Genomic DNA, 13861 nt, shown 5'->3' with positions numbered 1-13861 from the left:
AACAGAAAAATTAGGGTGAGACCTCAAGAAGCTTGTGGATAAAATGGCAAGAGTACGATTTAACACATTTTAGGTAAAGGGTGACCAGGGACGGATTGGCAATCTGTGCGTTCTGGAAAAGTCCAGAACGGCCGTTCAACGGAGGGTCGTTACCCGGCCGACGGCAAAAAAGTCTAACAACGCAATATGAACAGCCAACAGCAGAGGCACTAATACAATCACTTATATGCTGCTACGTGTAAAAAAAACAAGGAAGAAGAGTCGGCCTACTAGCCGTGATTGGTCCATGGATTCCCAGAATTCGCGAGCGTCTATATGGTCTATATGTTCACGAGCCTGTCCTGAGTATCCACAGCCTGGTCATGATGAGGGACAGACCGAGTTAACTTCACATCAGCAAGAGCTAAGTGCCAGTAGTAGCAGGACATGTGACATTTTTATAATATACACAATATAAATAAAACTCGCGTGAAAATGAATGTAATGCGCAACTACTGTTAGAGAGAGACGTGATGTGTGTGTGTGTGTGTCTCGCGCGCATGTGTGTGTGTGTGTGTGTGTGTGTGTGTGTGTGTGTGTGTGTGTGTGTGTGTGTGTGTGTGTGTGTGTGTGTGTGTGTGTGTGTGTGTGTGTGTGTGTGTGTGTGTGTGAGTGTGAGAGAGAGAGAGAGAGAGAGAGAGAGAGGGAGAGGTGCGGGCACGATTGAACAGAGGAAACGTAAAAACAATACATAATCCGTCATTTTGTTCATATGGGACATCATTCAAACTGCAAAGTGTTTGCTTATATTTCTGTGCAGTCGCAATAAAACAAAACCTTGTGCTTTTGTCAAACTGTAAACTCTTGTCAAACTGTAACTTACAACTGTCATCTAAACAAAATCACACACACCAAAGCAAAAAATATTCATCCAACCCCATTTAAAAACAGTCTGTGGGTGGACATCATCGTATTGCATTGGTTTTCATTTCTTTCATTGACTTTATTGTATATGATAGGTTGTAGTGAGCTCACATTTTCTGCAACAATGAAGACTAAACGGATGCTACCACTCTAAACATGCTAATATACAAAACAGGGGGCTAAATAATTGACCAAATATTAGTTTAATCAAAAAATCCTAGCTTGCACTTTCTGTCTGAGTGCAGTTTTTCCTTTTCTTTTTTTTGTCTTTAGTATTGTGGAATTGACAAAGACCTGGTGGTTGTTTGTGAAAGCTTTACATACAAAATTAATAGGGCCTAGCAATTTTCATTATTCCACAGCCTTATAATACATCAAAGTGTAATATGACATTGACAAAATATTAAATAACCTTGTCTGATAGTCTGACAGTATTTTGGCAGTATCAGGACATCCTTGTGTCTGTTGCGAAAGGCCGGATGATGGGCCTATTTGGGAAAAAGTCCAGGGCTGTTTTTTAGCACCAGTCCGTCCCTGAGGGTGACCACACTGAAGATGCTAAAATTTAACAGTTTTGATTTATTTTGGATGCTTTTAGTCACAGTATAATTCCTACTGGTGTTTTGCCATAGTTTTAATACGTTTACTATTTTCCTAAAATGTAGAGAAACTAATTGTACTTTATTTTATGGTGTCATTGTTACAGTGTAATTCGGTGGTTCTCAAACTGAGGGATGGTGCCGGGGGGTTATGACATTTTATAAAATACATTCATTTATCATAAATTCTATGCAATCACACCTCAACAAAATATTGTATAATTTAATGTTTGTTTTTATTATTATTTAAATTATAAGTTTGTTTTATGCCATGAATTTTATTTGGGCATGAAGGGATGCACCATACAGAAGGGGGACACACACCGAAAAGTTTGAGAATGACTGGTGTAATAATTATACATTTAAGTACTGAGTAATGATTAACAACATGTACTTACTCTAGGGTTTGGGTTAGGTTTTGGTTTAAGGTTAGTTGCATTTTATTATGCATAAGTTACTTTTATTACTGTAGTAATTATTTGTAACTTGTAACAAAGACATCGCAAAATAAAGTGATAATGTATTATGTTTTTTATATCATATACTGTACATGTTGTGCTGAAGTATAGTTTAAAGGTATAGTTCACCCAAAAATGAGAATTCTTTCATCATTTACTCCCCCTCATGTTGTTACAAACCTGTATAAATGGCATTGTTTTGATTGTAACCAAACCGTATATGAGCTCCATTCACTTCTTTATTTCTACTATGGAAGTGAATTGGGGTTTGTAACGAAATGAGAGTAAAAAAATAATGACAGAATTTTAACTTTTATGTGAACTATTACTTAAAAACAATTGAATTTCAAAACATGTCCCATAATCATTTTGTCTCCCTCAGGAATCTGAGTCTGGGAGCGAAGAATGAATTTGCGGTGGACAAACACGTCACATATCTAGACATGAATACCAGACAAGAGCTAATAGCTTTGCTTAATGGAACCAGTAAAAAAGCAGTGTAAGTAAACAATGAAAAATGTGATTTAAAGGACGCATTGTAAGCCGTATAATAAATCCTTTGGCTTTATTTCTTTCACAGGGTAATAGAGCAAGTGTTTCCTTGCTTCATTCGAGCACCAAGTGATTCAAATGCCAAACCAATAGATCAGCTTTACAGTAGGTCATCTTTCTACTTTAATGCTGCTAATACTTAAAGCGTAACTAAACCCTAAACCAACTTTTTTTAGTTTATGATCTGTAAGAATGGGGCTTTATTAGTGCTGTTCATTGATTTTAGTAAGTTTTTTGACATTTGGATGTAAAGTGTTTCAATACTACAATATATGGTGTAAAAACGTCTGAGTGCTGCCCTCTTCAGGTTGAACGGTGGCTACTGCAGTTGAATTTTCCTATTGGATGGTGGGTCCAAAAAATGACTCGTGACGTAAGCAGGTTCAAGATCACCACGCCCTTGTTACGATCTCACCACACACTTAGTTCGTCCCCTCTATCTTCGTTGGGATCTGCCCACTTTTCTTGCATTTTTCAAATATTGCAGTGGGTGGAGTCAGGCTCTGACCAGGGGTTAAGTTACGCTTTAAAGGTGCAGTGTGTACATTTTAAGAGGATCTCTTGACAGAAATGCAATATATTATATATAACCATGTTTTCAGTGGCGTATAACGACCCTATATAATGAACTGTATTGTTTTATTACCTTAGTATGAGCCATTTTATCTACAAATCCACTTCCCTTACATGGAAGTCGCCATTTTGTGCCACCATGTTTTTACAGTAGCCCTTAAAGGACAAACCACTCCACAGTGCACATTTCACCCCTATGTTGTGTCAGACAATGACATGTTTGACCATAACGTCACTGTGTGTTTCAAAAGAGCGTGGACTGAGCCATTGGTTGCAATTCCCAACCTCACCACTAGATGCCACTAAAATCTACACTCTGCACCTTTAACTAAAACTATATTGATAATAAACACTAATCTACAATAATTCACTTCAGGTAATGGTTATAAAAGCATCCTGCTGGACTTGGAAAGGTCTCACAACGGCAGTGAGGAAATCCAGGAGTGGTGGATTGTAGACCAGCCGTCGGCAGGGAAGATCCAGATAAGATCAGAGGCAAAGTTAGAGAAGAAGAGAGAAGCTGGACTGCAGCTTTATGTCTTTAGTGATAAAGTCAGTCCTCCCAGCCTGGGCTTTCTGGCAGGTTATGGGTAAGTAACAGCATACTGTCCAAAACGGGTCTCTTAAAAGAGTAGTTCAACATTTGCTGTTAGACTTGAATTGTATGAATCATCAGCTGAATATAGTTACTCCTCTTATAGAGAAATAAATAGAAGAGAAATCTTCTTTATTTCAAAACTAAATACTTATTAAAATAACAGTAGTTATACACTTACTACCATATTACTAAACAGGTATGATACACCCTTTATTTCTCCAACAGCATAATGGGCCTGTATGCATCGGTGGTGCTAGTGATCGGAAAATTTGTACGCGAGTTCTTCAGCGGCATCTCGCACTCCATCATGTTCGAAGAGCTTCCTTGCGTGGACCGCATCCTCAAACTCTGCACCGACATCTTCCTTGTGCGGGAGACAGGCGAGCTGGAGCTTGAGGAAGACCTGTACGCCAAACTGATCTTCCTATACCGTTCACCAGAGACTATGATCAAATGGACGAGAGAGAAAACCAAATGAGCTCCTGAAATTGCTGGAGAACCAATAAAGGAGATCCCAGGGAAAGACACTGTGCAAGCGGTGCATTATAGTGCTCTTGTGAGACTGTTTGTAGTACTACTGCCTACTACAATGTGACCTACAGGTGAAATAGCTGTCGCTCGAAGCGTCCTGTTTGTACCTGAATCTAAGGTTGAGTTTAGGAATTGAAAAGCTGCCAGAAAGATGCAACTGATGGGATGTGGCGGTAAGGCTTTAAAGTGCTTCAGCGCCACCTGTCTGTTGGGAGATTTGTTAATCGTGCGTTGTGCAATATACTGTCCTGGTAGCCCATAAACTTGAACAAAGGCGACCGTGACTTTTATTTCTTTAGAGAAAACTATTCCTGGACCCAAAGGTGCTTGGGTTTTTCAAGACTATTTAACATTTGAATCAGAATTATGATCTGTTCTTTAACCCGAAAACAGGACTAAATAAAGGGTTCTCAGGGAACAGAACATACTTGCCTCTTAAGAGCGACTCAACAGAGCAACACTTCACTGTTGGCGTTGCTCTGTGTAAAGAGACATGTGGTGTAATTGTGGATCAATATCTTAAGCATAAAGCACATTTTGGAAACCTGTTCCCTCTGTCTGTGGTCATTGTGTATGTCTGCATTAAGGCTTTTGTGGGATAAATGCAACTTCCAGTTGACTTTCATATAGAATCAATAACAACAATGTAATTTTATAATAGTTTATTAATGTTACTGTGTTATATTAAATACAATATACAATGTATAACAATGTTAGCTACAGGTCCTTAAATTCTTGCCTGGCTGCAGACCATCTTGCCTCTTTGCACAGCTGTGGTTCATGCTCTTTGTCTCCTCTCGTCTTTAGCAAACCAAAACATTTTATTTTCAACAAGGTATTTGTTTCAAAGATCAATTTAGCCACTAGCCTGACCAATAAATAAATAAATACAGACCGGAAGATTACTTCGGTTCAGGCGCGTAGCCGATGAAACTGTCTTAAGGGCTCATTATAGTTGTGCGTAGGTCCTACGCTGTAGCCTCGACACCGTAGGCGGTGAACATATATGCTTCTGAGTCTTTGTGCATTTTCACATGCGGACCACTAGAAGGCAGTATCCACACCTGTAACCCAGAGTACCAATGCAACAGCGGAAAGAGAAGGCGCTTGGCCAGTACACCCACCAAAGAAGAAGCAGCAGCAGTTGGTTGTGTATACTTTGGACAGATGTGATGGAAGTAAATGGACAGCGATTTTTGTTGCAACTTGAGTCTCATTTATAAAGCATGCGTACGCACAGATTTGATCGTAAAGTGTGCGTACCAAAAATCCACGGCAAAGTCCATATTTATAAAAACTGTCTTTGACGGGGAAAAGTAGTTAGCACCACGTCAGGGTCTGAGCAGACGTACGCACTTTTGCTTGTCCGATTGCTGCAGGTTGGAATATAAGCCATTCTTGCGGCTCAAAAAGAATTAAGACATTGACAGATGCTCTTTTATATGTCTATGACATTAATTAGGCGGAGATCAAAAACTGCTTACCTGCACACAAGTTTAAGATCATTTGGGATTTATAGATTTTCCATCTGAAAGAAAGAGGAACGCGCGTTTTCTGTGCGTACGTTCAGTTTATGAATCACGCGTACGCATTTTTGATAAATGATATTAAGCTCAAATGGGATGGTTTCTACGCAGCATTTTATAAAGGAGGCCCCTAAACTTGACCCATTTTTGTTTTTACTGTCGTTAACGAAAATCCATATGAGGACCTGACGGGAGGACCAATCGCAAAGCTTGTGGTCCGCGTAGAACAGACGCGTCTTTACAATTTTGCAGAGGTGCACGTTAGGCTACGCATAGTCTACGGTGTAGCTACAGTGTAGAACAAGGTTCCCCAAATCTTACCCTGGAGGGCCGGAGCACTGCAGAGTTTAGCTCCAACCCTGATCAAACACACCTAAGCAAGCTAATTAAGGTCTTCATGATCACTAGAAAATCACAGGTGGTAAAGTTTGATAAGGGTTGGAGCTAAACTCTACAGTGCTCCGGCCCTTCAGGGTAAGATTTGGGGAACCCTTGCGTAGAACCTACGCATGACTATGAGGAAGTCCAGAAGTCCGGAGTATGCCACTTAAGTTGGGACAGGGCCTTAGAGTCCACACTTTCATGTAGTGCAGACCTTAGGGACCCTTGATGTGAGTCCACGAGGTTGCATCGGAGTCGTATGTTGGGACAGACTCGAGCGACATGCTGGAAATAGGAAGAGAAGTTGCCCATCAGTGTCGTCTGATTGCTCTTTCGCAAGGACTTCTGGGTTGGTTAAGTGCGTGAAGCCTGTGGACTCTAAAGGGGATCGCACACCGGCCGCGCCGTTCTAAAAAAATCGAACACCGGCGCCCAGCTGTGACTCAGGAAGTTGCTCAAATCCCTGTCGTGCCACACAGCGCCACTCACATAGTTTAACATTAAATAACATCCTATTTGTCCCAAATCATTAACGATTAACATTGGCTGCTAACATATATTTTGCATTTTGAAGTAGACGCTATCTGACGAAGCTCGCGCTATTTAATGTGCACTTCCGGTTTACAATACCTGCGAGATGTCCTAGACGCGACTCGACACGGCGCGACGCTGCGCGGCTGGTGTGCGATCTCCTTAAGGCCCTGTCCCAAGTGGCATACTCCGGACTTCTGGACTTCCTCATAGTCGTGCGTAGGTTCTACGCTGTAGCTACGCCATAGGCTATGCGTAGCCTGACGTGCACCTCTGCAACACTGTAATGACGCGTCCGTTCTACGCTTCCCTGAAGACCACATCAAAGATGTAAAGGGGGCGCTGATGAGTACACTTTAGAGAGTAAAAATGACAGATGGGAGACCCTACGCACTTATAGACTAAAGCAAGTATGTGCAATTTAAGACCACGAGACCAAAAGTCCACATTAAAGGTGCCATTTGGGACAGGACCTAAATTGCACTTTAACAAACTGCTGCTTCTTTGGAGTGTTTACTGCCCAAGCGTCACCTTCTTTGGCTGTTTTACTGCTACTGTGGGTTACATGCATGGATACTGCCTACTAGCAGTCTGCATGTGTAAATGCACGCCAACGGGGACGATGGCGCAGATGTATGAATGAAAACTGATGTGTAGCCTACGGCGTCGAGGCTACACCATTATGCAGAACTATAATGAGCCCTTAATCCGCTAGTGTCACCAAAACTGCAAAATAATGGCTATAACTAAATCAACCAAGAAACTAATATTTAGAAAATCAATGGTTTACTTTATTCACTAGTTTATGATTTTATCAGCCCATGCATTCTGTCTGTAATACAGAAATTATTCCTGCAATTTCAAACTTACATTTCAAGGCCTGTCTCTTATATACAGACAATATTAAGCAATGTCATGCATTTAGTTGAAGAGTCCTGCTTAGTTTTAAGGTGCCATTCCATAGATGTTACATTACAAAAGCTGGTGTTTACACTTTAAAGGAACGTTCAACTATTGGATTATATGATACTAATTATAATATTTTCAAAATGACAACATAAACAAGTTCACTTTCTTTATGGTTGGCCAGGCACTGTTATTCAAATCTCCAGCATATCATATATCATCACATAATTTAATTGATTATAACAAAGCAAAAAAAGGGGGTATTTGAAATACTGAACACAAAGACTTTGTTAAACCATCTAAAGTTCAACACTATTCAATATAGTGCATGATATACAGTATATATAGTATCACATGTATCAACTTAATGTAACAATCTTACTATAAGAATTGCCTGAAAACTCTATAATCATATAAAATAGAGTTTATTAATAAACCCAAATAAGTATGTTTCAGGATGGATAAAGTCTAACCCTGCACTATCAAGTGCTGATAAAGGCCTCCGTACGGATAAGTGTAAAACATCTTATCAATTTTTCCAAGTGACATTTTTCCCATAAATAGCTCTGGAAAGGGTCAAACACAAACAGCTCCAGTCTGGAAGTATCGTATTTCAGGAACACCGGCGTTAACAGAATCATGCTTATATCTTCATAAAGGATTGACAGGTAACAGATGGAAAATGTCTTCACAATCTGTCATCTTGTAGCAGAGGAAGAGCTCTGACTCAGTTTAACAGAGCCCACCAGCATACTCATCCTCATCTTCCTCAGGCTTGGCGTCTCCACTGGCAGCAGAAACAGACGATTCCTTCTTCCCTCCTCCAGGCACTTTCAGGCTAATGGCCAACTTTGCATACTGGAGAAGATGACAAAAAGATAATTATGTTAAGTTAAGTTATTATGGCTGACACGATAAACAATTAACATGCTACAACAGGTAAAAGGGTTGCAGACTGTGCCTGAATTAGGCTATTAACAGCAGGGGTTAAATAAAAAAGTAATTAGCAAAATATATATTAAAAGGTCCAGTTTGAGTGTTTAGTGGCATCTAGTGGTGAGATTGCCAATTGCAACCAACCTCAATTTCGCAATGCAATTAGATCCTTCATTGCACCTTTAATACATGAAAAGTGCCACATGTACAGTGGAAGACTCACATCATTGTCCATGTACTTGAGCAGCGGTGAATTACAGACACGATACACCTGATCTTCATCTTGTTGATCGAAACCCTGCAGAAGCTGCTCCATGGCAATACAGTCTTCACTCCCACTGAATCCTGGGATGCTGTAGGTTTCTCGCACGCACTTATCCGCCGCCACATAATCGCTTCTGTGGAGATGCACCAGCACTTGTGCGATGGTTTTCTGTGTATAACAAAACACACAAGCACATGCTATCCGTAATGCATCTGTAGTGGTAAGCGCTTGACAGAATAAAAGTGTGCAATTGAGACGGACCTTAAAACAAGATGGATAATTTTCTATTTCTTTGTACATGTTCTTCTCCTTCTGGATTGACTTTGCTGCTTCGTCGAACCTGAAATGATTCATTTTGATCAAATGGCAAACTAGAAAATTGAATAATTACTTACACTTTAAAACAAAACTTAAAAATGGGCGAGTTACTTTTGCTGTCTAACAAGAAGTCTTGATGCTTTGCCAATTAGCTCCACTGCTTGCCGTAATCGATCTTCATTCTAAGAAAAGAAACAGAAAAATCCAATTGATGGTCTGAACATTTGTGAAGCTGCCTAGATAACAAAGAACATTCGGTGACATAACCTTGATATCTTTAACATTGACTGAGTAAGGTCATGTCAATGACTGAAATTAAACTTTAATGCTCCAAATCTCATATTTAGATTATGAGACTTTAGCATGGATTTCACAGACAGGGTCACATATTTATTTTGGTCTATGATCTTGTAAAAACAATCACACAAATTTAGCAAAGCTGCTATTGGATACAAAAAAGTGTAGTGTTAAAGATGAGCTCACCTCAAACACAGACGCAGCTTGCTGGTACAGGTAAACGGCTTTAGATAAATCCAAAGGTTCTATTAACCTGCAAATAGCAGATCATCTACAGGTCAAGTTGTGTTTGTTAAACACAACCTAATTTGTGTTTAACAAGAATAACAGGAACCTTAATGAATATCAGACATTTTATTAAGGATTGCATATTTCATGCATATATTAAACGTACTTTCCAGCTCTGTCGAGGGCCATGGCTGCGGTGTCTGGTGTGCCGTTCTCCACATACATCATGCTGGCTTTCTCTATGTACTGAACTGCCTCAGGGAGTTTCTGCATATCCTGAAGGACATTAAGGCCGAAACATTACAATCTGGAGTCAAACCAAAATGTAACATTTATCACAGTTTATTCACTATAGTTTAGATCAGTGCTTCCCAAAATGTGGGCCACCCAAATAGTATGCAGAAAGTATGTAGTGTTATGGGTTTTAAATATATTTGTAAAGAATGTTTAAGTAATTTTTCACCAGAAAATGTTATAGTAGTTCTCATAATTCACATGACATTCTCAAAAACGGGTTAATAAATGTTGATAATTTTGTGGAAAAAAGACAATCTGCTTTATCAAATATATGTAATATACAAATGGGGTGGGGTCGTGGAGCTTTTGCTATGTTTTTGAGGGGCCCTACCACACTGAAGTTTGGGAAGCTCTGGTTTAGATAATGGTAATGAAATATGACAAGAACTCCGAGTTAAACTATTTGATATTTCTCTGGTTTTGGCCATCCTTCTGTTATACGGTCTCAAAAAAGAATAATGAATCACAGTTGGTTGAAGCAATGCTTAATTTTGTTTAGTCTGTGGTGTAAAAGGGTTGCATTAGCAAAATAGTATGCAAAACATGGTCAGGTCAAATTTTGGGTTCCAAATTTTTATAAATTTTTCTGGTAGTCTGCTTCAATCGGGGATGCTTAACGATTAATCGCGATTAATTGATAGCAGAATAAAAGTTTTTGTTTACATCATATATGTGTGTGAACTGTGTATAATAATTATGTATATATAAATATGCACAGATGCATGTATAATTATAAGAAAAAAATATATTTATATATTAGGTATTTATATATAATATAAATTATAAATAAATATACAAATGTATATACACATGTAAACATTTCTTAAATATATACAGGCATGTGTTTGCATTTATTTATACAAAGTTATTATATACAGTTCACACATATATATGATGTAAACAAAAACTTTTATTCTGCTATTGATTAATCGCGATTAATCGTTAAGCATCCCTAGTTCAATGTTGTTTTTCTATGGCAACCGACCTCTAGTGGCAAAAGTTACATAAAGTTTGTGCCTTTAATGATGGATGTGCACCATGTTGTCGGAGTAACATGATGGCATTTTAATATAAAATTATTAGTTTGTGTTTAACTGTAGAAGATAAGTCATAAATGTCTAAAAATGGCATGAGGATGAATACATTGAGATAACTTTCATATTTGGGAGAACTATTAATTTAAAGGCAAAATATGTAAGATTTCACCACTAGAGGTCGCAATTTCAAAACAATAACAAAGGCGAAGCCTAGTTAGTGTGTAATGTTGCTATAATAGCATAAATAATACCTGTAAAATTAAAAAGCTCAAAGTTCACTGCCAGTCAATATATTTTCTTTAACAGAATTCGCCTTTCAAGCCTACAGCAAACGGCCGGTTTGGACGACAGCTCTCTATTTCCCAGTTGAATGACGTCCATATAAGAGTTTTTCTGACTAAAATCCGCCCACAGGAATACGTCAGTCGCCAGCTAAGCTAACGGCAAGCTAAGCTGCTATCAAATCACAACACACTAAACAAACTACACAATCAGAACTCGATACGTATTTCTGAAGGAGGGACTTCATAGAACAAGGAAGACATCAGCCCGTTTTTAGGACAGTGAAAACCGCGCTATACAGATAAGTCAATTGTTTGAAAAATACTTTGTTTTTTACAAGTGAAACATAAACAAATGTTATATTGCGCCCTGTAAAACACAATCAAAGCTTCAAAAACACAAAAAGAACGGGAGCTTTAATGAAGGGTGGAATGATGGTGGTTTAATCGCATAATTTTATGCCATCGTAATGAATTAACTGCAAGGCACAACAGCTGCGTGTTATATGCTGTATAAATGGCACACGTGGTGCCATAGTTTCAACAAGAGGAAAACATGGATAGCGTGGATATTACATCATTGATAGGCGATCAATGATAAGAGACAAGCCATTATTTAAAATGGGAACTTTTGGGATAATGTAAGTTCACACCTACATGAATTATCTCACACTGTGCAAGTTGTTTTTTTGGATATTGTTTTACAAAAATCTTACACATTGTGGCTTTAAATCAGTAACAAGATTCAGATCTCACCTTCAGCATCATGCCTGCTTGCTCGAGGGCCCTGCAAAATAAAAGTAATGTATATTTATACACAAATACAATTATCTGAATAATAAAATAATTAAAATGTATATACTCACTTGGCAGCATGAAAAAGGCTGGAGAATGAGTAAAGGAAAATAAAATAAAAACAATGGCACCTGTCTCAGTATTCACCTTATAATTAGGTACATAAGATGTATACAAAATAAGATGACACAGTCAATATGTGACTGTATGAATATATGACTAAACCACAACACAAAGGATACGATCCATTATTGGTGTATGCTTCAGCCTCCTGTAAATACGCCTCTTTCGCCTGTTCCAGCTGCTTGGCGTTTTTAAAAGCAACAGCTGAGGTGAAAGACAGAAAAGCAGATCTCAGATCAGTGTTTTGGGTATAAAGTGGGTGTTAAAGGATCGAGTGGTGTGATCGACCCACCTGCTTTAGCATATTCTGATGCAGCACTATCATAATCAGGCTTCCACTTCATAAAGCTCGTCTTCAAACTGAATTAAAATAATAATAATATATCATCAGTTACGGCTGGTTTAATTTGTTAAACATAATGACTAGGAATCGTCATTGACTAGTATGTAACAGACTTACTAGTGTCTGCTTTCTGTCAAAAATATACAATGTATGTACTCAATATATTAAATGCATCTATCGACAGGAATGAGCCTACTTACTATTTTTCAGCCTGGGCGATGTGCTCATGGGCTTCGTTGATTTTTTGAGCCATGGTTTAAGACAAGTCCTGATACATAAAGAATTATTATCAATAAATTAATGACTAGAGTAGCTCCAGCTCAAACGCTGTATACATCACCTGACGTTGACGTTTTCTTCCGGGTTAGTTCGTCATCGGTAATGCTGTTGTTTTCTTCCAGGGGGCGCATCGAGTCCATGCATTCATATAAAAGTACTGTCGGCTACATGCAACGTTGTATAAAAACTCGTTTGAAACGTGTACAAGCATATCATCTTACTTCTTCATATAAAGATTCTGTTACAGTTACAGGTTTTGATTTATGATGACAAATTTTTTTCTTAATCATATAAATAGGACATTTATTCCAGCATCTTCTTTTAAATGGATGTTATGATGCTATGATGTTAATCGGAAGGTGGTATGGCCACTTCCATACAAATATCTATTATCAAACACATGTATGAATGTGTTTGTGTTAAAGAAATTGATTTATGTACATAGCTCTTTTAGAAAAAACACATGTTGAAATAACAATTTTAAGTTTTCTTTAATTTAGTATATTGTTATTCTTTTTATTTAACTTTGCATATTTTTATTCACAAATAAAATTTTTGGGGAAAGCTTATTTTGTCCATATTTCTGGTCGAAAATATACTATATTTGATAGGCATTAAAACATATATATTTTTTTCATTTTAAGTTTTGAATACTGTTAGTTCTTGTTACAAAAAGGTACTTGTAACAATTTTGTGTTTTGGAATTGATTGCTAAAAAGTACCTGCTTAAGACAATTTTAAGACTGCATAAATATATACACTATTTTTTATTAAAAGTTTTATATTCCTGCATAAATAATACAATCATGAACTTTATTATCAGCGTTGAGGAGAAAAACAGATACCCCGTAAACTGGCAATAATGTACACTAATAATGACACCGCGTAACATCAAGTCTTTAAATAGATAAATTCATATTGAAAAAATATTTTTTGACTCATTGCTGGACGTGACCAGGATGAAGTCCGGCTGAAGACCGCCCATTCTATGACGTAAGGCTGCTCTGACGTAAGCGCTCACAATAAAAGTCCGAGCATTTGCTGCCCACTACGTTTGCCCAGCTTTAAACTTTGTTTTGAAAATATATTTTTTTCTCTCTTATG

At 38.0% G+C, this 13861-nt stretch overlaps 2 protein-coding genes across 2 annotated transcripts in view; one reads left to right on the top strand and one right to left on the bottom strand.

Annotated features, from left to right (window-relative positions):
- piezo2a (piezo-type mechanosensitive ion channel component 2a) overlaps positions 1 to 4762 on the top strand; it is a 144509-nt gene extending 139747 nt beyond the window's left edge. The window contains exons 50-53 of the mRNA XM_065294788.2: positions 2343 to 2459; positions 2541 to 2617; positions 3462 to 3675; positions 3909 to 4762. Of these exons, the coding sequence (XP_065150860.2) occupies positions 2343 to 2459; positions 2541 to 2617; positions 3462 to 3675; positions 3909 to 4161 (661 nt within the window). The 3' untranslated portion in view covers positions 4162 to 4762. The remainder of the gene's footprint in view (positions 1 to 2342; positions 2460 to 2540; positions 2618 to 3461; positions 3676 to 3908) is intronic.
- A 101-nt stretch (positions 4763 to 4863) lies between these two features.
- Positions 4864 to 12847, bottom strand: napga (N-ethylmaleimide-sensitive factor attachment protein, gamma a). Its single transcript, XM_065294806.2, has 11 exons — positions 12679 to 12847; positions 12428 to 12495; positions 12255 to 12339; positions 12084 to 12101; positions 11974 to 12004; positions 9769 to 9878; positions 9561 to 9627; positions 9189 to 9259; positions 9021 to 9099; positions 8718 to 8927; positions 4864 to 8416 (listed from the first exon to the last, which is right to left on the bottom strand). Exons 1-11 carry the CDS (start codon positions 12729 to 12731, stop codon positions 8291 to 8293), a joined length of 918 nt encoding a protein of 305 aa, XP_065150878.2. The 5' UTR covers positions 12732 to 12847; the 3' UTR covers positions 4864 to 8290.
- Positions 12848 to 13861: the final 1014 nt, after the last annotated feature.

The sequence above is a fragment of the Paramisgurnus dabryanus genome, chromosome 22 (genome assembly GCF_030506205.2).
Source record: "Paramisgurnus dabryanus chromosome 22, PD_genome_1.1, whole genome shotgun sequence".
In the NCBI taxonomy this organism is placed as follows: domain Eukaryota; kingdom Metazoa; phylum Chordata; class Actinopteri; order Cypriniformes; family Cobitidae; genus Paramisgurnus; species Paramisgurnus dabryanus.
The sequence above is the reverse complement of the archived record's forward strand: the minus strand, read 5'-3'. Positions and strand labels throughout refer to the sequence as shown.

Bases quoted from the DNA above. Each gene is read 5' to 3' on its own strand.
- napga (XM_065294806.2), bottom strand. From the start codon at position 12,731: ATGGCTCAAAAAATCAACGAAGCCCATGAGCACATCGCCCAGGCTGAA. The intron at 12,496-12,678 runs GTAAGTAGGCTC...ATTTTAATTCAG, and splicing joins ATCGCCCAGGCTGAAAAATA to TTTGAAGACGAGCTTTATGA. The intron at 8,928-9,020 runs GTCCGTCTCAAT...TGTTATACACAG, and splicing joins ATTATCCATCTTGTTTTAAG to AAAACCATCGCACAAGTGCT.